A 25,320-nucleotide genomic window follows, 5' to 3' on the forward strand; every position below is an offset into this window, starting at 1 on the left:
AGAGTGGCAGCTCAAGAGACTAGGCAAAAAAATTCCATGTCACTACTAGCTTACAGGTATTTAGTTTTTTTAGCCTGTTAGCCAAGCTAACAAGTCGACTGACTCCTGGAGGTGCGCACTTCACTTGGTCACAGCAAGCAGTTCTGAAAATACAAAGCTGCTTTGCTAGCTAAGTGAAATAATGTTAAACGACAAAGAGCAAACACCATTATGAACGGCCCTTGTAAGTTATGTTAATTGGAATGCCTCTTCACGATAGTAAAGGATAGACTAGCAGCATTTTATTTTTAGTTACATTTAATCTTCATCATCTGTTCCACTTACACTCTAGCTTTCTTTCTTCTTCTCTTGTAACACAGACTGATAATTCCTTTTCATTAACAAACGTAGGTTTTCACAGTAACAGTGCACGCAATGGCAGTAAGTGCAGTCAGAAGGGGCCCTCTCCTGTGTCCTACTGTCACTTCAAACTTTGCAAATTTGTCACATGTCAGCCCTCTGGGGCCCCCTATTGGCCTGGGACCCCAAGCAGTTGCAGGTTGATAAACTCCCCTCTGTTTCTTTTCTCTAATGGTTCATTTGTTCTTCTACCTCTTCTTCCTCTCACTGCTTCAGGTGTTTTCAGGTGGCTGTAAAGTGTCATGGGAACACTGTGACATGATAGCAGAGCCTGTGACCCATGGCTAACACACACATACACACTCAGCAGGAGCTGACCTGATGCTTTCAGGTATTGTCTCAGCCTGTCAAACAGCTGCTGACACACCGATCTCTTTACATCCGCTCACACACAAATACATGCACATACCCTGACCCTTTCAAACACACACACACACACACACACACACACACACACACACACACACACACACACACACACACACACACACACACACACACACACACACACACACACACACACACACACACACACACACACAATATATACACATGCACACACAGACACACGCTCAGAGTAACTTCTTAAACTGCAGATCAGGGGTATCCCCATGTTTCCTTTCTGTTACCTACTCTTTTGTAAGGCATCTCAAAATAACATTTGAATTGGCACTAAACAAATACTAATTAATTGAATAATGAGAGTCTGGAGCTGTTTTCACACATTCACAAAATTCCTGAAATGTTCAGGGAGAGATGCATGTGTGAACACACACAGCTGGAATCTTCACTCTGACTTTATCCAGACTTTTTTTCTTGCTCGCCCCTCATTAAAATTTCTGCATGTTTGGTTGATGAAGCACGTAATATTTAGGAAAATTCACTGCTAGTGAGCAAGCCAGCGGGCAGAGGTGATCATGTGTCTGTCGTACAACTGCTTTGATCTTTGTGCATGTTATGACGCTGCTTCATACTCGTTGGTCACATGCACCCACATACTTGAGTTGTCACGATATAAGGATTTTAAACTTCATATGATAAACGGACAAAATTGAAAACTGTTCAAGGCAACAAAAATAGAAGTCATAGGCAACCAATATTGGGTAATTTGTTGTTTGTAACTATGAAAAATTGTAGACAAACTCCTGCATACTATCTAAATTTCATACATATTGTGAAAGTTCGGAACTGAAATGACTGAGTGCATTCACCATCTGATGTACTTACTGAACTATAAGCTTGGAATTTACACCAATTGTAAAGTGCAAAACTATAGCAGCTTTCACACTGGCACTGCAGCAAATTTGTCCAAATGTGTTCACTTCAACTCTATAAAGACTCTCCTGCAGCTGCATACAGTATGTGGTTGTCCATTCTATACCTTTATATTTTTCAATACCATGTGTTGGAAAACGTACAATCTATTTTACTTTAATAATAAATTGTATTGGAAATGTACCAAAGCTTCTTTGTAGAAGAAAATCATGACAGAAATGTAGACGTATTTTTAAACAAAAAGTAGACATGGGTGAAAGTAAATAGCAATATTTAAGTTGCAAAAATACGATGGCAATGTTCAAATGTTGCCAACATATTTGTGCAATTTAGACAGTGTGAGTTTGCCTACCAATTGTGTGTTTATTAAAAACAAGAAGTCAACCAATGATGGGCACTGACGACCTCTTTTTCTATTGCTGTGGTTTTTCCTTTGATTTTTACTGGTTCACATATTGAAGTTTAAACATCTGGTATTGTGATAACCCTGTTAGTAAAACAGTAAAATGTCTGTGAAGTAAGGGTAAGTTGGTAATGAGCTGCAGCGGCCCCTGAAGGCCACTAACAGATTTTTACCCATCTCATTCAGCATCATGTGTCTGTTCTGATTTCATGATGTTGGTCCCTGTTTGTTGGCATGTGTTGTGAAAATCATTTTTCTGTCATCTGTCATTTTGTCATCTGTCATTTTGCTGTCGTCAGGCTGTCTGAGATACATCACAACATCCGTCAGTTTCTAAAATAGCAAAAATAAAATGAAAGACATCAGCTGGAAGGAGTGACATGATTGTTCCCTGCAGTATGTATCTTTACTTACAAGTGAAACCAAAAAACCTGTCTTAACTATCCTCTACTGCTCTCTGGTGGTCACAAAGGTTTATTACAGAAACTTGGGAAAGCTGCTCTTCATGGGGAAAATAAGTTCTCAAGATGTAAATGGTTGAATTTATTGAAATCACAGAAATAAAATAACTTTTTATGAAAGACTTAAACCATACACACAATTAAAATAAACAAATGTAAACATTAAACACAGAAAGAACAGGAATTCAAAAAGGGGACTATTAAAACGACTGACAAAAACAGGTATTGTTCAGTGTCTATTTGATATTGTTCAGGGTTATCTGAGCAGGAATTAAGACATTTTTTCCCCAGCCAGACTTTGTAATTTCTGCCCGATGGCACTAACTCGGAAGAGTGGGTGCAAGGGGCTTTCCTGATCACAGACCAAGAGGAGGTTGGGATGAGCTAATTTAGTAAGGGTATTTTATCAGACACATGGGCAATCTGGGAATAAATTCCTTACCAACCAATTTCTACACCAATGTGTTCCTAAAGGTGTCTAGTTACATATAAAAAAACATTTAATTTCAACTCCCCTAGGAAAATCCGTGAGAGCTGCTGAAACTTTGGCCTTTGTCAGTTTGCTTCAGGGTGAGCATCATGATGCATTGCTAACTACAGTTCTTAACTGTTTTAGGTCAAAACAGTATTGTAGTGTTGAAAATTGGCCGTAGATTAACAGCAACATTTTGCTTACAGTGTAACTCTCAAAATAAAGGTTATTGCTATCTTAGAGCAAATACTCTGATATTGTGGTGTAATACCATCACACTATAGCCTACATTAACATATATGCATAATTTACTTTTATGCCGCTACTGTGTCTTTGTCTATCTGGATTACTTTGCTTGCCAATTTCTTTTTGTAATGTAGCATCATAGACTGTAAATATTACGCATAGCATACGCCCACAAGTTGTCATTACCATTACAGTATAAAATAACTAATCGAACCTTTGTCAACCAAATGAAATTATTGCATTAAATCATCCACACTTTATTTCTTGTGACCAGATGACAGCTGCTGAATTCAAAAGAAGAAAAAAGGCGCACAGGAAGTACTCGTCAAATAACTGGCTAATTCTATTGAGTTGGATTCATAAAAACATCTTTTAATTTAGAATTACATAAACATAAAGATTATATTTAATGCAATCAAAATAAGCAGATACTATCTCAAACATTTTTGTTTGAAAGTTACTTAAATAATTGGCACAAAGTCAAGAAAGCATTTATATTGAATACATTTTATCAGATATATTAAGATAAATGTACATGACTACAGAATCATTTATTACAGTTTGTGCAGGGCATGGCTCGCTCCTCAGTAGGAGTAGACAACCCTACATGTGTTGAAGTGAATCGTGAGCAGTCTGATTACGTGCCATAAACTGCCAGAGGCAGGAAAGATAAAACACTGCTGCTATAAAAATTTAAAAAACCTATAACTCAACACACACCGAGGTCTGTAAGTGATGCCCATTTTTATAGTGCTTGCTAAGTTGTCCAGTTATTGAAATCCAGTCTGATTCAGAATCTTAAACATAAAAATAAATAACATCACTTCACAAAATGTATGTTGCACAATAGTCACGTTGTAGTTTTTTAGTTTATGCAACAATTTCATGTGTCAAGGTTCATTCCTAATGTTATTTGAGGGGACCATTCGCCAATTAAAATGTGTGATGTGATGGTACAAATGTATGTACAATGTATGTTGGGTTTCATGCTGTTATTTCCAAAGAAAATACTGAATGGTACATAGGAAGAACTTGAGCCATTTAAAAGTTGTCCTTACTTCCTAAAAAGGCAAGTGTTTTTTTTAATGAACAAGATTTTTAATCATGAAACTAGAATTGTACACCTTTATTTTTAAAGGGGAGATGTTTTCCAAACAATCTTAAAAACGTGTCCAAATCTTAAAAGACGGTTACAACACAGATTTTATACTTTGTTTAAGCTTTTTATTTAGTCAAGCCAAAATAAAAATGGAAAAAAAGCTGCTGGACTAAAATCCAACCACGAAATGCTGAAATAAGTTTTTACATATAAGAAACAAAGAACATTTAAAATGTATACAAACTCCTGGTAAAATACTGTCAAAGTGCTAGTGCATAAAGAGAATGAGTTGTCAAAACACTTACAAATGTTTTTTTGGCAATAAAAGGTGACATCCGATAAGTCAATGTCACTTTAACAAAAAAGGAAAAAATAAACTGTTGTGGAAACATTTCACATTTAAGAAGCAAAAACATTTAAAAGGCGTTTTAAACAGTGATTTTTGTTCTGTGATTGTTCTTGTTTTGAATTTTGAAATATGCTTTTCATTTGATCATGAAAAATAAAGGCTAAATATTCTTGGCTGTTAAAGTATAACAAGAGTTAACACTGTTAAATTGCCAACCGTTGAGAGTGGTTACCATTGAGGGAAGTGAGATTCCTTTGTTCCTGCTGAGCTGCTTCATGTTTAAATAAAACATGCTTTGTTGGTATAAAATCCAATTTTCTCACAAAATTTCAAGTTATAAATGCCGGCAATATCCATCTTTTTAAACTTAATGTCTACTTACATACCAGCTAACTTTCTGTGCTATTGTTGCTTGCTAAAAAGTAATTAGTTAGATCACCAGGCACATTAGCCTTGCAAAATAGTTCAACATGTTCTTTATGGCACCAGATAGCTAGCTTATAAGCCCGACTAGTAAATAGTTGAATGGTAGGCGACCATACTTAACCAGCAAGATAATAGCAAGTTTGAATGTTTCAAGTGAATCAGCCTGAAGTTAGCTTGTTATTGAATACTCTGGAAACCCTTGCTGAACAAGCAAACTGAAAAACATGTTGTGGCTTGCTATTTATTAATACTTACAGACTTTAAGGCAATCAGTTAGGTCACCAGCTATGCCCACCAAAACATTATTTATGCCACCAACTAGGTACCTGGTAGCCACCCAATAAAGTCAGCCTACTAGCTAGCAAGCATATAATAACTTGGCTAACCAGCAACGTCTTCAAAAAGTTTGCTTCATCACCAAGCTAGCTTGTTATCTGTGTAACTGCAGGGTAGAGTCCAAGACAAATGTACTCGGTACAACTTACATTTTAAATCAAATTATAAAGTAAACTGTTGGCAACCAAGATTAGCTAAATCTTTGAGCTGTCTTGGCTTGCTAATGTTGGGTTCATACTTGCGAGCATGCATAATGAACTAACTTACCAGATACATGCTTGCCGAATAGTACCCCAATAGCTCTTAACTATACCACAGTTCCAAGAGGATACAGGTTTGATAGAATATAATTAGCTAGCTCACAAGCCACATTAGACTTCTCTAACTGCCCCTAGAGGAAGATTAGATTTTGAATAGTTCACAAAAGTTCACTATTTCACAACTAGCATGTTATCGGGTAATGCGAGACAGACCAGTTTAACTTTTGCCATTCCTGTTGACACAGTGTTCATCAGAAGTCCTGTCCATTCTCTGTTTTTATCGGTAGGTAATGGAGCAGTGTATTGACCAGTGGTGCAGGGCATTTTTGCATGTAGGAGGCCGAGGACTGAAAATGCTGAACCTGTGTGGTTTGAAGGAAATTGGCACTGTTAACATAAAATCCAGTGTGAGTGGAAACAGACCAGCTTTGTATAGCTGTAATGTGGATGGGTTGGCAAATGCACAGGTTCAATACACTCAAAGTCTCTAGCAGGACTTCTAGGGGAGATTGAAATTGTTTGGATCACTTGTAGCTTGCTTAAAGAAATTGATTTAATCTGTACTTTTCTGGAAAAAATAACGTCAAGTAATTCTTGCAAGACCACTTAGTACCTTCATGCAGAACCAACTTATGCGCCTCTTGAAGCGTCAGTGATGCCTAAACAACTTTAAAACAGTAACTTTTTTATAAAGACGAAAGGAATTTCTAAAAACACATAGGCTCATAAGATCAAGCTTCATGTTGACACTATTATTCATTAAATGAGTCTCAGGCACTTAGACTTCGCTGACTAGTATTGAAGCACAGATGATTAAACAGCAACATATTTGGATTTGTCGCATAGGCTGTATAGAAAGAACGAACAGCACACTTCACCACAAGTGAAGCCAAAAGATTTAGCGCTTCCCCAAATGACTGTCAATAGTATATAGGTCATAGTCTCTGTCTTTTCCACATTAACATATGAGAAATGGTTTAAACTATAAAAGGTGTACATATTACATACATTTGTCTCAAACAAGGAGTGTGTATAATTAGTTCTTGTCATGCATAATTTCAGTGTTCACTTTTCTAAGTAGTTTTGTTTAAATGACATATTTAGTACAAAAAAGAGCAGGTGTAAAGTAATGATCTACAGCTTTGTGACAAATGCAACTCCTTGCACCGGATCGTCAAGAGTACAGGAAGAGAGGTGAGCGAATACAGAACAAACACTAAAAATATTCACGAGCGTCTGCTTCAAAAAACGGGGTCTTTTGGCTTCACTTGTGTTCATTGTTAAGTGACAGATGTGTTGTTCATATTAGCAACCTTTTTTCTGGTGTGACCAAGCATTGAGGGTGCTGCAACACTCATTCATCAATCTTTGCTGTTATGTCTTTCCTTTAATGTAACAAAACATTCTTTTTACGACGCTCTCCAGAACACTTTAATTGTCAAGGTTATCTGTCATTCAACAGAGCCTCCTCATTGGGAAGGAACTTAAAAATAAAATAAATCTGATTACAGATTGGTGTGTCCAAACCTGTTCACCATATATTCAGAGAATCAGTTCAGTGTGAACACAGGACGCAGCTTAAAGTCCACATAGCTGCAGCAGTAATGGTGCTGTAAAGCTTCTTCAGGGATTGCAGTCTGTGTGTGGGTGTAGCTGCATGTCAGCATTACAACATCAACAGTGAATATGCAGTTAAATGGGGACTAAGCAGTCTTGTGTTGTTCTGCAGTGATATAGACTGAATCCAGGTTGGAGACCTGAAACATGAACCAGAAGCAGCCACTCAGGTGTTCTCCCCAGGTGTTCAAACACCCGAAGCCCAGTTTCTGAGTAGGGAATGAGGCTATCTGCATGTTACCTTGTCAATGAAAACCAGCCTGTAGAGTTTCTAGCTAGCATTATGCAATCATCTGGGAGCGATCTCCTGCATCATGGTGGGCAGGTGGATGGTTGGACATGAGTCTCTGTGTCTCAGTTTGAACATCAGCTGCTCTTTTTCCTGAGAGAGATTCTGGTTTGTGATGGCCTGCCTCTCCAGCGCCACCTTCAGCTCCAACTGCTCCTTTGATAACTGCCTGTGAAACAACACACAAGACTCAATGCAAGAAAACAAAAACATAAATACCCCATCAAGAATCAAAAGTATGCTCCATTTTTGACAGTAGAAGGCAAATGTCAAAGACGGTAAACGTGGACATCAATTTCCCACTTGAACACGGCCCCTTAGTCCAGTGTTGAAGTATGTTTACCTGTCCCCGTCTTTACAGGTTTGTTTCAGTTTAAAATCAATTTAAATTTGAACAGATTATCTTTCCAGTAAAAGAACGATAAGGGCACAGCATCGAAAGACATGACATTATGTTTTTACTTTTGGTCTTAATTTCTCGAAAACTCCATTCAACACTGCTAATTTTGTGAAAGATGAAAGGCTTTGCTTGGTGTACTTCTCTGGCTTTGAAATCAGGTACACAAATGTTAGGAGGCTGATTTCTTTCCACATGATAATGTCAATGGACCACTGTGTGTTTGTGAAACTATTTTAAATATGAGATCGTATGTTAGAAATTTAGGATTTTGTCTGTTTTACTTCCATTTTCTTGTTTCACCTACTGTGTATCTGAGCGGCTGTCTGGACAGCTAACAAAGAGTGGATCATTTTGGTACATGCACAGGCCATGGAAAACATAAATATTCATTTTTGGCTTGTGTCAAAACCTCTTTTATCCTCACAATTCTCATAATCCTCATAATTCTACTTTTTAAAAAAAGTATCATTATGTTAGTGAAAACAAAAGCAAATGAGACTGAATGGACCAGCAGGTGGTGCCAAAGTCCTGCACAAAGACTGGTTGTTGGTGAAGAAGAAGAAGAAACACATACTGAATGAGAGTCTGACAGTTTTCTATCCGAACGTTCAGATCCTCGTTCTGCTGCAGGACGTGAACGATCTGATCCTCCAACGACAAGTTCCTCTCCACCTGAGAGTGACCACAGGAACGGGAAGAGGAGATGAAGGAGGAGGGAAAAAGGGGAAGAGGAGAAGAAGGTTTAACTTTTGCAAGCTCCTATGATCTCAGAACTCTTAAGTTCTTTCCACCTGCAGACCCACCAAAGTGTCCATCTGCTGCAGCTTCTTGCTCTGCTCCTGCACACGCTGACTCTTCATCTCTATGACGAATACCAGAGACTCCTGCTCAGACTCCCAGAATGCACCTGGGCTACCATGGGCCTGGAGGGCGAGAAGTGGGAAAACTCAAGTCTGCATGCTTCCAGGTGTTTTTTGTATAGAGTCATTCTTTTCATGTCATACATTTGGATTCTGCAGGCCGAGACGCTCCATGTAAACTTCTGTCATCTAAAACTTAAATTATACCGTATATAAGGTTGTCCAATTGTTCAATATTTTATTGCCACGTGTTTTAAAACTATACAACCTGTCATGTTAATGATCTATAGTATCAAAGATAACTGAAACTTTAAAGGTAACAAATAACTCCACTTTTCAATTAGTTTAACTCTGTCTCAAAGCCGCCCAAAACATGTCTGTGAAGTTTCTTGTAAATCCACTCTGATCCTGTATTTGATTATGTCAAAAACACCTTTATTTCAGCCCTGCTCAGAACAGGCTGTTTCTGTGTCTGTCGCTTTAAATGCACTACTTAAAGCTGCATCAGACCACGCCCCTCTGGAAGGGTTTGGGTGGTCAGGGCTTTCTTGCACCACGTGACAAACTAGGGACACATTAGTGTTCAAAAACATGGTAAGTGTATTTTGCATTTGCGTTACCCTTTAAAAAAATCATTGCATTTTTTAATAAGACAGGTGTGTAGGAGAGGAATGAATCCATCAAAAAGTGCAAGAAAACATCTGCACACTATGAATTAACCAAAATATTGGCAACGTTTCTGTATGGAAACAATGCTAATGTTTGTTTACAATCAACACTGTGTATGAGTGTGCTTGTAATTTTTGTTGCTGTGGTATGAAAAAAGATATCAAAGGTTATAATTTGGTTATTGTAAAAACCTTAACCATGTGTTAAAGCTGACCCATGATTGTGTAATGAATTAGGACTAAATTCAAATTCTATTAATTTTACTTTAATTGATCAAACTCACCTGAATATTTCTCTGCAGATCTTTCTTAAACGTCGATTCCTCGACTCTTCTCTTCAGCTCGTTATAAACCTCCAGATCTGCTGTCAGCTGTGTTATTTTACTCTAAATTCACAACAGACAATTTGAAGTATTAAAGCAGGAAATCATAATAAATATTAAAGTAAATAATTTACTGAATCGAAGAGAAGTGAAAATACCTTGAGGTCGTTTTCAGCAGCCTGAAACTTTTCTGTCAGTTCACTTTTTTCTTGTACGTGTTTCTTCTTCTGCTCTACAGACAGACACAAACTCAGGTTATTTCAAACAATGTCACGTGGAAACAAATCTGGAGTTGATTTTCATTTTCAGCACAAACTCTGCTGAGAATCTGATTTGTAGTTTTGTTTTTGTTTTGTTTTTTTCATTTCATTTAGGTCATTAATATTTATCAATTACAACTCATAATGTTAGAAAAGAACACTAATGGTATAACTATAATCATTTTATTCATGTGTTAATCAATTGTTTTATTTACTAACTGTCTTGAAAGTTACCCAAAACGACGTCTTCAAACATCTCCTTTTGGTCGTTTAACAGTTCTAAACCCAAATCTTCTTCACTTACTGTCATATACGACAAAGAAAAGCAGAAGATCTTCATAATTCAACTGAGAAAGAACCCACAATATCTTTTTTCAGATGAATTCATTTTGATTCAAACAACTTATTGATGAACTGAAAGCTCTCTGGAGCATTAACAATGCCATTCAAAACAGATGCAAAGGAAAATGCTTCAAACAGGAGCGACACAGACGATCACATTTCCTGGACAGAGCGGTCATGTTATGAACTGAAGTGTGTAATTGCAATCATTTAAAATGGCTTCATGTGAATAAAGGTAGGTCTCATCGCCATCATAAGTTGTTCAATTAAAGTCTGTGTGTTTTACCTTCCACTTGTCTCTCGTGTTCTTCAGTAGCACTTTGACTTTTCCGTTCATGCAGCACGTTCAGGTCAGCCGTCGTCTCCGTTTTCACCTGAAAATCCCATCAGTTTAACCAGACGTTACAGTGTAGACGTAGAAAACTGATCCCACTGTTGTACCCAAACTCATGGTCCATTACATCAACACTTCCTGTGCATATCAACTCTTAGCGCAATACATTCTCCTGAATGTGCAAATCACACGTTTCTACCTGTTCAGAATAAATAGCTCTGCTTGTCCAGTATGTACTTTATAACTGTGCAAAACATATTTGTAAAAAAAACATGTTTTAACAGTCAATACCTATTTTTTCTCACAGAGGTACTTTACTTTTTGATTAAACAACACAACATGGTTCAAAATGTGTACTAGAGGAGAAACTTGCAGAGCCACTGCTGTTATGAGATAAGCATAAACATGTAACAAGGGAGAATATGTGGAAGTGCAGAGAAGGCTGCAATGTTTGTGAACGCTCCACAAAGTCACTGCTAGGTTCAAAATGGCCGCTGCAGAGAAAATAACCTCTGGCTGCAGATTCAGGTGTAGTGTGAGCCAAATGGGAAGTCCATGAATAACTTCTCTGGCTGGGTTTCTGATAGTGAAGCAGATTTTTTACTCCCTCTGCTGATTCAATTACAGCCATATGTAACAGCATGATGTCTGACTTTAACCTTCAAATGGTGTGTTTGATGTGTGGAATTAAAAAAAACAAATATAGTCTTGAGTTTGATGCGATGTGTTCTGTATGTATTTCTCTTTGAAGATGGATCAGTAAAGTTGAATCAGTTTTTCTCACCTTATCCAGGATGCTCAGGACGAGGGCGCACACCTCCACGTCAGCGTGGTCCTTCAGTAGCTCCGCCCTCTCTGGGTTCCCATTCGCTGAGAGCACTTCCTTTAAAATCCTCAGCTGCCACTCAAAGCGCTCCAGCTGCTTCTCCAGACAGACATCCTGCTCACCTGACATTCGTTTACCTGCAGAGGGAGACACGAGTACAAAACACACACTTTATATCAAAAGTGTTTCTGATAAAAGAAGGAGCGGGGAAAACAAAGAACAAGTGATGGTGAAACTTCAGACATTTGATTTTGTTTTGCTCTTGAGCTGCTGATTTGTTACAGTGAAGAAGGAGATGAAAAAAGGATAAGCATCAATTTCAAACTTAGACATTTCTTTACCAAAACTCCACAGTGCAACTTTAAATTAAACCTTTAACACTCACAAGTCACATTGAGTGACTTTTAAAAAATGTCTTAATCTGAAGATAAACTGTTATAAAAAAGTAGTTATTCCCCTTCATAGGAGGTAAATACAGTTTCTCTTAACAATGACCCAAACAAAGACTAAAGGGTTAAAATTCAAAGTGCTTCGAGGTTAAAAAAAAAAATCCAGGAAATGTTTCTGATAATGATTTCAATTCAACCTGTTGATGATATCATCTACATGTACACACACGCCGTTTCAATAAAGTCTTCAGTTTGGACTTGAAGTCGTCATCTCTTAACATAATAAGGGTTATTTTCAAACCATAAAACCTGAACTTCTCTGAGCACATTATTAAGAGTCCTTATTCTATAAACTTTGAGAAAAGTGAACAACATATTATGACTGCATGGATAATTAAATCAGCATGTTCTGATGTAATAAAGCAACAAAAGACCTTTCTACTCCTGTTGGTATTTTCAGGCTTGTGTTGTTTCTGTATTTTCTAATAATCAGTGTTCAGCTGGAGGTAAAAACAGGTTTCAGCCCGTCTGCATGTTGATTGATTTTTAGACAAAGAGCAGATTTAGTTGTTTTTATTCTGATGTTTGACAGTTAAACACAAACACAAAGTGAAACAGAGGAGGAGGAACAAACATCAGAACATGGAAAATCACTAGCTGAAATAAAAGGTTGTGTTTTTCCACTAATAAATCAAAGTGTTGTCATACCGCTGCATTGATTCAATCATGAGAGAAAAAGTGGACGCTGTGTGGGGTTATCGACGTCATGCGTTTGGTGGGGAAAAAAAGAGAAGAATATGGCACTTGTGAAACTAGTAACTGTTAAAGTTTTACATGTGAAACATTTCAGAACCACGTGTTTGATTTGTGCATCTTCTATGTGAAATCAAAAATTTAAAATAAAAAGCTTAAACTCAACATTTGGGGGAAGATGGACCTGAAAACAAATCACAGAAAAAGTTAAAATTGTAACATCTTAACTTTTACTCTTGTATTAAAAAAAAACAAAAACAAACAAAGAAAGCCTGTATCTCTGAGTAAAGTATTAATAACAGCAGTTGTACGTTTTCTCCATACGGCCACCATCTGCCTAAATACACATGTTTGGGTTTAGTGCACATATGAGGGAACTCCGATTGCTCAACCTACCAGCCACAGTGACAGGAAATGAAAATGAGTATTATAGTGCATCAACAACAGTAAAGTTTTATTTGTGACTGAAACAGCTCAGATCGAGTCTCCCAGTCTTCTGCTTGTTAAGCAGTCATCTTAAGTCCAGGATGACAATACAGTAACTACCTTCATGGTAACCCATCTCACCGCCAAGTAGCCCAGTGAAGGCTCAGTTAATTTATTGTTTAAATAGGGCTAGCGTATCAGTAATTGGACTACACAAGTGAGGGCGTCGATATGTTGCCATGTTGATTTCTCGTCTCACCCTTAATTCTAGTCGTTTATCAATAACCAATGCTCACATTCATTTGGACTATTTTATCAAACCATTTCCATCTTTCTTTATCTGTCAAACAAACCACTGATACCTTCGTCCCATTACCTTCAGCTAACCATCACAAACTGTTCTTTTGGCTTCAGTTATTTGATTACTTTTAAACCACCTTTTCAGACGTCTCTCCCTGCTGGTTTAGTTACGTTCATTCAGTTTTACATAATCACATAACTCTGACGCAACCATCAAATCGGAAAAATGTTCTTCTTTTTTTCCAGATGACTTGAGCCTTTGCACAGTCTTTCCATGTTCACCCTGTTATCTACGGAAATGACCCACGCTAGTACCAGTTCCTCCGATTTGGACTCACCGCTCTGCTGAGTATTTGGGTCAGCATGACGGTGTATGTGGGATTGATTTAATAAAACTGCAGTGTGAGTGCAACAGTGGCTCATTGATCTGTTTTTAGTAGTTCTTTGGACAACAATGGGGCTCTATGTAAGACATAACAGGCTGTCACACATGCACAATGGTTCATTTGGAGTCTTTAGTTCTCCTTTATTGCACTTTTTGTGGAAAAGAAACTCCCTCCACCTTGTCTTTTTTATTCAGTTTTAAACACACGTTGTAGAGAACCAATAGATCATCAGAAAGTTCCTGATAATAAGGACTATCGTGAGTGTTTGTGCTCAAACATCTGTGCTGTAAATCCAGCTCATGGTGAGTGATTCACAGAAAGATGACGACAGAGAGTTCATACCATCCTGTTTTAAATGAGAGGTTTAAACTGTACAACCTGCTCATAAACAAGAGGAAACCAGGGTACAGTAAGTGTTAAACGTCTGCCGGTCAGAGCTGAGTCATCCCTTCAAAGCAGATGGTTCTTTCAGTCACATAAACTCAGACCTCAGAACATAAACAAACCTGAATCACCTGTGATTTATCGCCAACACACGTCTGTTTACTGAACTCTCCTACGAATTAAAGGAGTCCATTGTAAAACTGTTAGTGGGCTTTAAGATTTGTTTGTTTTTTCTGAAGTGCCAGCAGCATATAAAGATCTGAAATAAAGGCTTTAACCAACAATCATTGAAACTTTTTCATTGAATAACTTTTTTTTGTTATCCACTGCAGCAGCTTTTCACCTGCTTATCTGTGACACCTGAACCTTTACCTTCAGTTTTATACAGAGTTCATTTATCTTGTAAGTCAAGCCATTTAATATTTACTGCCATTACTTGCAATGTTCTGTATGTATGAGCAACCTGCACTGGCTAATAAAAAAACGGGCAACTGACACGTATGATGTGCACCAATGCAGCACTGTGAATTATATATATTTTTTTAAATCTGTGTTTTACTCTTTTTTTTTTGAATAAAGTTAATATTTGATTTTAAAAATATTCAACTGATCCGAAGTTCAAAGAGCTCAAAGTGACGCCTTGTTTTCTATCAGGTTCTCAGGACATTCAGAAACTCAAGATGTAGAAAGAAAGAGGCAGTGAGAGAGAGCAGAGAAACGCCACAGTGTGATATTTTATATAAATATACGTTTAAACCACTCACCCCCATCTTGGCGGCTGTTGTCTTTCTGGCTCTTCCCTCCCTTCTTGCCTTTAGTTTTCTTCTGCACAACGACAGAAACAGAAGAACAAAGAGTTTCATTGACATTTTCAGCTCATTAACACAGGATACGTTCAAACTTCATTCAATTTAGAAAGGGAACTATTTTCTTCATTTATATTTCCAGGAACATAAGAAGCTTGGATCAGTTTGCCGTCTTACATGGATCATTTCATTATCAGATAAGACATCAGGTTTAAGCTTCAATAATATTAGTTTTATAAGATCACTGTTCCAGTCTGTGCACGACTAATCTCTGATATTAGCAGAGATTATTTGAAGCGTGTTTGGGACATGAAGCAGGCGTCCTGGCAGCAGCAGAGTCCTGGTTCAGGTCTGGTTGTTGAACTGGAGCAGGGAGGTCGTTATGAAAGCTGCTGATGGAGTCTGAGTCTCTCATTAGTCTCCACATGACTGACGCTGTAACTTTCCCTCTCTTCTGTCCTCTCTTACATAACTTCAGCTCAAACACCGACAGCAGGACGACTCTGTGTTCACGCTGATGACTCAAAAACGACCAACAGATAGTCCTCATTCTACTCATGCCCACACGGAACGGATTTATAAATGTGTTCAATGTACGTATTCAGAAAGTCACTGAATGAACATGGACACTCAATCACTCCTTCAAGCCGTCGCAATCAAATTATGCAACGATCATATTTTCTCGTCTGTGACGTTTCTTTGCTCCCTGACCTGCAGTCGACCTTTGTCGTCATCACCATCATCATCATCATCATCATCATCATCATCATCACATCTGGTCAAAGTGCATAGAAATGAATTCTATTCACAGTAAACATCGTTTTCAATATAGTTTCTGCCACACACGTAAATATGTTATTTAAAAATAATAAATGTTTCGACACACTCACTAAATTCAAATAGTGAACTTTTTAAACATTGCATTTGTCCTCCGGTCGTTAACAGTGGGTGCTACAGCTCAGGGCTTAATGTAATGAAAGAACTTTCTCTCTCCCAGAAATTTTTTTCTAAATAGAATCAGGTTTATCTCCAAACAGGAAGTACCCTTATCTTAAAACAGTACAAGAATTCAAAATAAAAGCATATTAATTTTGCGTTGCAAATTAATAGAATTTTAAAGATTAGATTAAAAAGGTCGTGAATCAAGATTCAGTGATTAATCGCTATTTTAAAAAATGTCATATGACACAAGATTTAAAGCTCAACCGTTTTGCTTTATTGTCCAATCACAGCCAAGCTTGGGAGCCTACAGGAGATTTTGGAAGATGTCCAGACAACATGGACTCACCTCTTTTAACATTGTCATACTTGTACTAATGTTTGTGTTTGATAGTTTACGTGTACTGCTGTTTTCAAAGAGATGAATATCAACTGCAGCCTTCATGGAAATCTGGTCAGCAGAAAACGCACGCAAGCTTGGGCGTGAATCCAAACATCCAGCTAAAAGAGCACAGTGCATGCCTAAATCTGAACACACACACACTTGAATAATACACACAGTGAAATGCTCCCTGTATTGCCTCACAGACTCTTACATTGCTCAAGCACTGTGAGGTCAAACAATCACACCCTGAAACACCCTGTGAATAAACACTTCTAAACTCAGCTCAGCAGACTGGACGTATGAAACTTTGTCTGACATGGGCCCGATGTGAAAAGTCACAGTTCAGTATAGACTGAACCCTCGTGGTCATTCAGAAGGCAGTGTTTGGCTCCACCTCAGTCGACTGAACATTGTAAGCATGGATGCTAACTTTGGGTTTTGTTCAGTATTGTTTGGATGCATCATTTCAGGATATGAGTTGTTTTAAATGGAAAACGACTCCAAACTTTAAATAGACGAGGTTGGAAAATAAAAAAAACAAAGGTCTGCTGTCAGATTGTGTTGATCACTGGAAAGCTGCCGATGGATTTTACACTAAGTCGCTTTGTGGTTAAGAAGTTTAGTCAACCGAGGAGCATCCACAACTTCAAAACTGTCTTTATCCTCCCGACCCAAAAATATGACAGTATGCCATTTCACTAAACTGAGGCAGCAAGTGGAGGGCAAAGGATGATGGTCTCTGTAGTTCCCACTTCCATCCTCTGTTGTTGTCTTGATATCACAGAATAGACATTACACAGTAGTAGTTTTTCTTTACTGTTGCCTGTAAAGAAACATGCAATGGTGTAGTCGAGTTTCCCCACGTTGGTTTTTTGTGTTTTTAACAAGAGGACAAAAAAAAAGAAAAAAAAAAAAAGAAGCATTTAATGCTCGTTCCCATTCAGTCTTATCCTGCCTGTCAACAAAAGTGTTATCTTGATACCCTGACCCGAACTGGACTCCAACTCGTTTCTAACTCTGAGCTGAAACAATAAATACATCTGGTTTAAACACCTCACTGGGTTCAGAGTGGGGAGGAGGAGAAGCATATGTTCCTTGAGGCGTAGAGGGGCCCTCACTTTTCAAAAGGTCATAAATCACAGCCGACGCTCCTCTCTGTTTGCACAGCACTTCACTGTCCAGAAAAACCTGACTGCACCGTCTCATTTCACACGGAGAGACAACTCGCAGAGTTTGGTTAGTATCTGCTGAAGATATAAATCATCTCATTGGCTGCTTTAAAACCTCAGGGGGAGGAGCTACAGAGTCCTGTCTTGAGATGTAAGAGAGGAGGAAGTGCCCTAAAGCTCAGGCACGCATTGCCTAAGGTGCAAACTAACAGACAGGTTTGTGATCAATTCATCTACTGAAACAACTGTTTTTACGTTTTTAAATTGTCATACATGTGAAACATGCTTATCGCATTTTTCCACAGTCAAAAATAACAAGCAAACCAGAAAATGTCTATTTTAATTTTATCCCTTGAAAATTCAAAAACAATTCATTATCAGAAAATACGGAAGTTACGTCTCCTACAATTCTTGAATGGATGCAACTTTTATCATTTCTGTCAAGTTCAAATGAGCATCTACCAAAGCAGTGTGAGCGCATGCTAACGTAACGTCCCTCAGTGATGATGCAGGATCCTTATTCAGACGAGTCGTGCTGCGTGCTGATATGACCTCTCCTATGCTGCACGTACAACACGTGTACAAGCCTTCAGCTGAACCTCTTCTCCACGAGCGCACTCCTCCATCAAATCCTGTGGGAGGCGTATTTGTAAGGTAGCGTCCACGGTTGCAGCCTTTGTGCTTTCTGTATTTGCTCTTACAGACGTATCTTCCTCTTTTTTTTTTTTTACACACTGGTTTGATTTGTTAATAAGAGCTGCTTTACACAATGAATTCCTCTCTGATTATTGGGGCGGTTTGTATTAAATTAATTCCCTCCTGAGCCGTTTCAAGTCGACCTACGTGTGAGACTGCTTGATTCAAACCCAATTTACTGGGCGTCCCACCAAAATACCAAACACCAGCGTGTGTCAGGTACAGAAGCAGATAAAGTGCATGAATCAGAAAATCTGCCGTCCACATGGATTTTTTTTATTTATTGGGAAATAAATCATGTTTTTGTTTTTTCCTGACACGGAACAAAGCAGCTTCAGCAGTTTATGTTTATGAGATGCTGAGTTTGAAATCAGAGTCGTTAAAACAGGATAATAAAAAAAAGTGTTACGATAATGAGAAGTCTTGTAAATCTAAAAGTGCAACAACAACAGATTCAGCTGAAACAGGAAGCATGACGACGACTCACATTTGAGCACACGCACACAGCAGTGTTTCTGCGAGCTGACTGAACAAGGTTGACCTCTGACCTCTCGAGTCTGCAGGAGCGTCAAAACAGGAAACATTTCCTTTTATTGAACAACGATCAGTTGTTGACATCCGTAGATTCACAGATGATCTGCTGACGCGATCAGAAGTTATCGAAGTTATGAAGAAAAGTTAAGAGATGAAGTAGCAAGAATGTCTGAGCCTTTCATTTTCATTCAGCCGCTCTAGGTGCCTACACTCAAACTGCTCCACCTGCGCTGTTCAGCAAGAGGCCAATCATGTACCAGATGGGGCGGGACTAGTTGCCCAGGTAACAAGTTAAGCAGATCACTTAGATTTAAGGTTACAGGATGATTAACTTGAATTTGGGAACAAATCTTTCACATATTTCCGACAGCAGCCTTTTGTCTCTGTGCAGCAGTAATGACTGTTTTCCTCCTCAGACAAAACCACAAAAGGCAACATAAAAAGACACTTTAATTACTGCATGCACACGCTCACATTTTCTAAACCAGTGAGCTCATCCCTCACTGCGTTTCTATGTTTATTTTAAGAAGAGTTTAGTCTTTAAAGAGCAGGAGACGCTCATAAAAGACGCAGTTTGTTCAGAAGACGGGACGAGATGTAACGTCCTGCGGAGAATCTGCTGAAGAGACGACGCTCGCCCGGAGACAAAGAGCAGCTCTTTTCATTTCTCTTCATCGTGTCAAATGTCTCACGTTCTACCTGCAGACCACGGCTGCAGAGAAAAAGCTCAGAGACGCTCCATCTGCAAACTGAACACTTTCTGAATGTGCTTCCATCTGAGTGTTGTGTCATGAAGCGCTTGCTTGGTGTTGCACGTGCTCACCAGGACAGAGCGTCAGGGGAACAGGATGCGATGTTGTCGTTAAAAAAAAAATGAGCAGAACTTCTGAGGTTTCAGTTTCACTTTGTTCTGCTTCCTTTAGAAGATTTACAAGCCCAGTTTAACTTCATTAAAAACAAGAAGTTCTCTTCAGAGACAGAGATATGGCTGAAGGAAAGAGGAACCTAACCATTCTTTCTTAAACATTCAAATCTAAATATCTATCAAACTCCAAATGCACGCTCCGGGAGAAGATACAAGTTTGTATAAGAGATCTCAGGGGAAAGAACTACAAATCCCACGATCATTGTCAATTTACAAAACCCCATTCTAAAAAAGAAAATGACATCCAAACAAACAATGCTACGTTTGAAGTTACACTGAAAATACAGAGCTGAACCTAAAACAAAGCTTCTCCAGGTCAGGAAAAGAACCTGGTCATCAGTTAGGAGGTTTATATGAAACAATAATCACTGAACTGACGAGGAGATGCTCTCTGGCAAGAAGGGATCCTGAAGGTGACGTCATTGGCTCATTTGACATTTTGGGTGATGTTCACGATTGAACAGCTGCTCAGTGAAGTCAGATTTTAGTTTGGGGGGGGGGGGGGAAATCGGGTCTGTCACCGCGGTAGTCACAAATAAGTTTTGCGTGCTTCTATATTGGTCACGATAACGCCGCTTTCTTTACAAGCAAGGACTTGTTTCTCCTCTGGAAGCAGTTTTTCGTACCTGGAGCCACTTCTTTGGCTTCTTTCCCCTGTTTCTGACTCGACCCACTGTCCTCTCTCTAAAAGACATTTACAACCAAAAACATCTTCTGCAGTACATGTTATTGTTCTCATGATTAAGTGTGTTTGGTTTTTTTTTACACACAGGCCTGTGTCCTGTCTCACCTCAGGCTCATTCTCATGTCTCCTTAGTGCAGAGTTATCTGTGTTGTGTTTTCCCGTTGCTAGGGGAAAAACTGTGATAAACTCTGACTTTAACAGGACAAAAATATTGTCCCATGAAGGCCTCGTGGTTGACGATCAGTGCAGGGTGAAATCAGATTCGCACGAGGCCGTTTTTCATAAACACCTCTGAATCACAATCGTCAGCCCTGCATGATCGCTCCTCCTGGACCCGGTTCAGCGTGGCACAGAGTCACATTACAAAGTGTGAGCCACTTCCTGTTTCGACTTGTGGCTTCAGTTTTGATTGGTTCACACTTCAGCACGAGAGTTTGAGACCTTGATACGATTCAAGTCTCTCTGTCTGGAAAAGTATCAAAGAATCTGAACAACCTCAGTCTTTCTGCATTCATCATTTAGACATGAACCGGCTTCAGCTCCGTACTGAGCGGCAGCGAAGCGGCCCAATCACTGCTCGAGTAGAGGGGTCAAAGAGGTCACTATGACGAGAGTCAAAGTTCACCGATGAGGATACTAGTCAACATAAGAGGTTATCACGTGACCAAACATCCACATTCAGGTCATGTGATCCTCTTCAGTGATGAACATCATGAGACGGGATGAAGCTATGGAAAAATACTGAGTGGATCTTTGTTACAGTTTGTCTCCATAAAATGGTGTTTTTTTCCCTCAAATACACGGGCCTCTATCTGAAACCAGTAGAAGGCCAAACACTTTAGGAATTTATTAATCTTTTAGTCTGGAGCCTGCTTATGCAATATGAGGTTTTTGTTTTGTTTGTTTTTCTCAATTTGACTTAGAAAAGTAAAAGTCTCAGCACGAGATACTCCACATGAGGTTTTATCAGTTTTCTACGACATTTAAAGCTCTGAAGAAGAAGCTTCGCTCAAATGCCACAAGAAGTTTGAATTCATCACGATCACAACAACGTGGGACATTTTGAACATTTGACTACACGTGCCATCAGGTCAGAAACTGAACGAGAGGCTCATTTCATTTTCAGAGGATTTCAAGCTCAAAGTGGAGCCGAGCCCACATCTATATGATCCAAAGTGTCTCCTCACTCGATCTGTTTGTGTCTTTTAAACAAGCGGTCGGCTTGTGTCACCCCTCACACAGCTCAGACATAAACTCCAGAGGCCACGTTTACAGTGTGAAGGTTAAGTCTGTGAATAACTGTGACCTCACAGACCTGCACGCCATCTGTTGGCTCCGAGACTAGTGGACGATGTTCAAGACACAGAGCTGGAGGTGAGGACAGACCTGATGGTGCTCTCCACAGCTTTTACGCGTTTTCACTTTACAAAGAAAAGATTCTTTGATAGAAATCTGAGGTCATGTCACCCAACTCCAGATCTAACTTACAATTTGTTCTGCAACATAATCTCAGTTTAAATCGAGCTTGTATTCAAACGAGAGGTCGACCGATACTGTTTTTTTCAGAGCTGACTATTAGAAGTTCATGAGAATGCATTTAGAGAAAAAAAAGGAAATATTTAATTTAACATTTAGAATATCAGAACCTCTAACACAGGATATTGATATGCTATTATAAATGAATATTACTCGTGAGACATCTAGCCAATCAGATGTGTTATGGGCGGGACATTAGGTGAGACAGAGTGGTGAGTGAAAACAGATCCAGAGGGGAAGACACACCTGTACAGAAGACAGAATGCTCACCATCTAATTATTCTTTTTTTTTTTTTAACGGTACATGTTAAAAAACATGTCGGCTACATGTCAAATATCGTCCCCTGATCATTGGTCAGGCCAATAACCGGCCGAGCGCTGATTGAGACCCTTCAGTGTGTATCTGCTGTCACTGTCATTGATCTCCTGCAGCAGCAGCAGCAGCTCAGTCTGAGCCGCTAAATCTCTTCTATTCTGAGCTAATCAAAGACTTACTACATTCCTGTTACGCAACAGATCCTAAAAGTGCTTCTGTCATCAGAACACCTGAGTCATGAACGCAGGATCAACATCCTGTAAATATAACAAAGGGGAATCCTGTCATTCGAAGCTGAAACAGTCTGTAGTTCTTCTGGTGCATCAACTAAACATGAAAACAACCAAATTACTTTTTTCACACTGCGATCTCAGAACCTATTGTCTTAGATAATTTAGGCCTCTGGACACAGATGCCAATTTATCTGTAAATCTAGTGAAGCAATCAGAGTTTAACAACTTCCGCTCAAGACTCTGTCGATGTAAAGAACATCGGACGAGAAGTGAATCTTTGGACTAATTGATTCCAGATATGAAATGATTCAATATCAATAACTTGTTATCAAACCCACACCAAACACTGCCCCCCCCCCCCCCCCCCCCCCGCGCTCATCTCGGACATCACTGACCCACATGGAGTCTCTGCTGCGCCGTCATTTTCTATCAATAACCGGTGGGAGCCAACAGCTGTCAGACTTTTGCCCTCTGTGGAGAAGAATAACTGACATTACATCCAGCAGCACTGATACTAAAGACACAACACTCAAAGTGACATAACACCCATTTCATAAAACATAACCACTTCCTACAGGACTAAATATACATATATTCATGTTATATTTCTGTAACCAGAGAGGATTGTCACAATATCAGAATTGTAAACTTCGACATAATTACAGTCAAATCGAACTATATTGTAAACACTGTCTAAACTTTACCAATGTTTTTGAACAACTTAAAGAGGCACTATGTCGATTTGGTAGTGATGTTTAAAAGTTGCAGAAGTAAAAACAATTCTCTGCTATATTTTTCTGAACTAAAACACAACAACATAGCTTTAATTTTAAAAAATGTGTCCTTGGACACTGTTTGGAGCTATAAAAAAAAAAAAAAAAAAAAGAAGCAGCTACCAGGAGAGGTGCTTTCAGCAGAACTTCTCATGGAACATTTTATCTTCAAACAGTGTTACAGGGAGGACATTTTCCTCTGAGGAAAGTTTGTGTTTAGAGCTATGAACATGTACAACAGGATTTGTAAACTTCTCTACCAAAACTAAAGCTAGACAGTGAGTGAGTTTGCATTTTATTCATTTCTCTTAAAAGCACCTGTCTGTTAAATAGAGGAGTTTTCCATATTATCTAGTTTATATCAGGGAGGATGTATCCTTAAACACGAGGTTTCAGAAAAAGTACAGAACACTTTGACAACTTTACTTTAAATGTTACATACGTTTGCCTCTCTTAAATCACTGCACGGTATAACTAAAAAGAAAAACTTCAAACAAGATTATAAAACACTTAAATGTGTCTTAAAAAGTAATAAAACTGCAATAAATCCTCTTAAAACTCATGACCACAGTCTTTCTCTCGAAGGATGATTCTGATCTTAGTAAAGGTGATGAAAAATAAGGGTTATGTGGTGCGTTTAAGTGTCATTGGTTCTGTGAAACTTTTAAAATACAGAGACCAAATTCAAACAGCACCGTGAGAAAACAGCTCAGAGATTCAAACACGACGCGAGATGAAAAACAGATGTTCACAAATGAGGACCCCCCCCCCCAAAAAAAAGAAAAGTTCAGAGTGTTTTACCGCTATTTCAAAGAGGCTGCAGGCGTCACATTGTCACCAAACTCTCTGGATGACTCTTAAATTACAACTCTATTAAGTAATTCGCTTTAGCTTCATGCACATGGTTAATTATTACCCGGAGCTCATTCACTGCACGTTTTGTAGCCGTGCAGGAGCAGCAGCCGCCGGCCGCCTGCTAATGAACTCCCTCCACCAGAAACAACGGAACTTCTATTGTTTCAGGCCAGTGTTTAATGTCGGTGTTTCTCACCTTGCTGTGGCTGCAGCCCATCCCTCCTCCACCGAGCTCGGTATTCGGTGTCGATGCCGCTCAAGCTGTCCGCTACTCTTCCTCGACCTGTTCTTTTTTTCTTCGTCTCCTTCTCCTCCTTCCCTCTATTGACAACTTTCAAATACTCTGTGAAAACTCCCTGAACGCACCGCTGAGACCGCCGGACACAGGGGGCGGGGCTTATTTGTGCTGCCTTCAAGAACACTTTGTAAAATCCAATTCTCAAACTTCAAAATCAGTTTTTTTTTTTAAGTTAGCCTATTTTTAATGAATTAAAAGCGCTGTTGGGAGCTGTCTTTTACTCAGTAGTCACACTTTGAGTAAATAAGTAATAAGACTAATTTTGAAAATTAAGAAAAGACGTCTTACAAATACCTAAAAAATAGCCTAACTTCAATTAGAACAACCACAACTTACTTGGGGTGTGAAAAATAGGCTTATGCCATTTATGCCCTCAGCGTAAATAGATCATTATATTTACGGTAACTTGATTTTCCCATTATAATGAGTAAAGTCGTTTCATTTTCATTTTCTTGAAATTTCCAAACAATTATAAATTAAAGTAAATTATTTAATTTGTAACAGCAAAAGAAGAGGTTGTTTTTTTTGTTTTTACCTGCTGATAAACTTTTAAGCGTTTCTACTTTTAACAGAGTCTGAATTGCTTAACATCAAACCTTTGACATCACCTCATTTTTAAAGAGCAAAGACTGACAGTATGATGTAAGATGTTATTTCAATTATCAATAGCATTGAAAAGCACTGAGATAAACTAAATCTATTCCTTAAGACATCTGTGTAGAAGAGGTACATGGCAGGCAAATTCCTGCACACTATATTAAACAAAAGCATTGGCAACATGAATTGAAAACAAAACATTATTATATCAAAACAGGCCATAAGAGTGTTTGATTTTTACTTGTATCATCGCAAAGTTTAAAATTTAGTCTCTTGATAATAATCCTAAA

General features: G+C 38.7%; 2 protein-coding genes across 2 annotated transcripts in view; both read right to left on the reverse strand.

Moving 5' to 3' along the window:
• Positions 1-4,466: 4,466 nt before the first annotated feature.
• Positions 4,467-25,320, reverse strand: part of ltc4s (leukotriene C4 synthase) — a 28,397-nt gene continuing 7,543 nt past the window's right edge. Inside the window, exon 6 of the transcript XR_013779823.1 lies at positions 4,467-5,061. The gene's annotated coding sequence lies outside the window, so the exon portion shown is untranslated. The remainder of the gene's footprint in view (positions 5,062-25,320) is intronic.
• ccdc69 (coiled-coil domain containing 69) lies at positions 7,144-24,517 on the reverse strand. Its single transcript, XM_079351761.1, has 9 exons — positions 24,332-24,517; positions 15,048-15,108; positions 11,604-11,782; positions 10,772-10,859; positions 10,042-10,115; positions 9,845-9,946; positions 8,836-8,955; positions 8,607-8,704; positions 7,144-7,801 (listed from the first exon to the last, which is right to left on the reverse strand). The coding sequence occupies exons 1-9, from the start codon at positions 24,350-24,352 to the stop codon at positions 7,633-7,635; spliced, it is 912 nt and encodes a 303-aa protein (XP_079207887.1). The 5' UTR covers positions 24,353-24,517; the 3' UTR covers positions 7,144-7,632.

This window comes from Symphodus melops (genome assembly GCF_947650265.1).
Source record: "Symphodus melops genome assembly, chromosome: 9".
NCBI classification, from domain to species: domain Eukaryota; kingdom Metazoa; phylum Chordata; class Actinopteri; order Labriformes; family Labridae; genus Symphodus; species Symphodus melops.

What these genes read in the sequence shown, in the direction of transcription:
- ccdc69 (XM_079351761.1), bottom strand. Translation starts at nt 24,352, where the DNA reads ATGGGCTGCAGCCACAGCAAG. An exon ending in TGCAGCAGATGGACACTTTG is followed by an intron (nt 8,705 to 8,835) that starts GTGGGTCTGCAG and finishes GGTCACTCTCAG; the next exon opens with GTGGAGAGGAACTTGTCGTT. An exon ending in AACTGTCAGACTCTCATTCA is followed by an intron (nt 7,802 to 8,606) that starts GTATGTGTTTCT and finishes GTTGTTTCACAG; the next exon opens with GCAGTTATCAAAGGAGCAGT.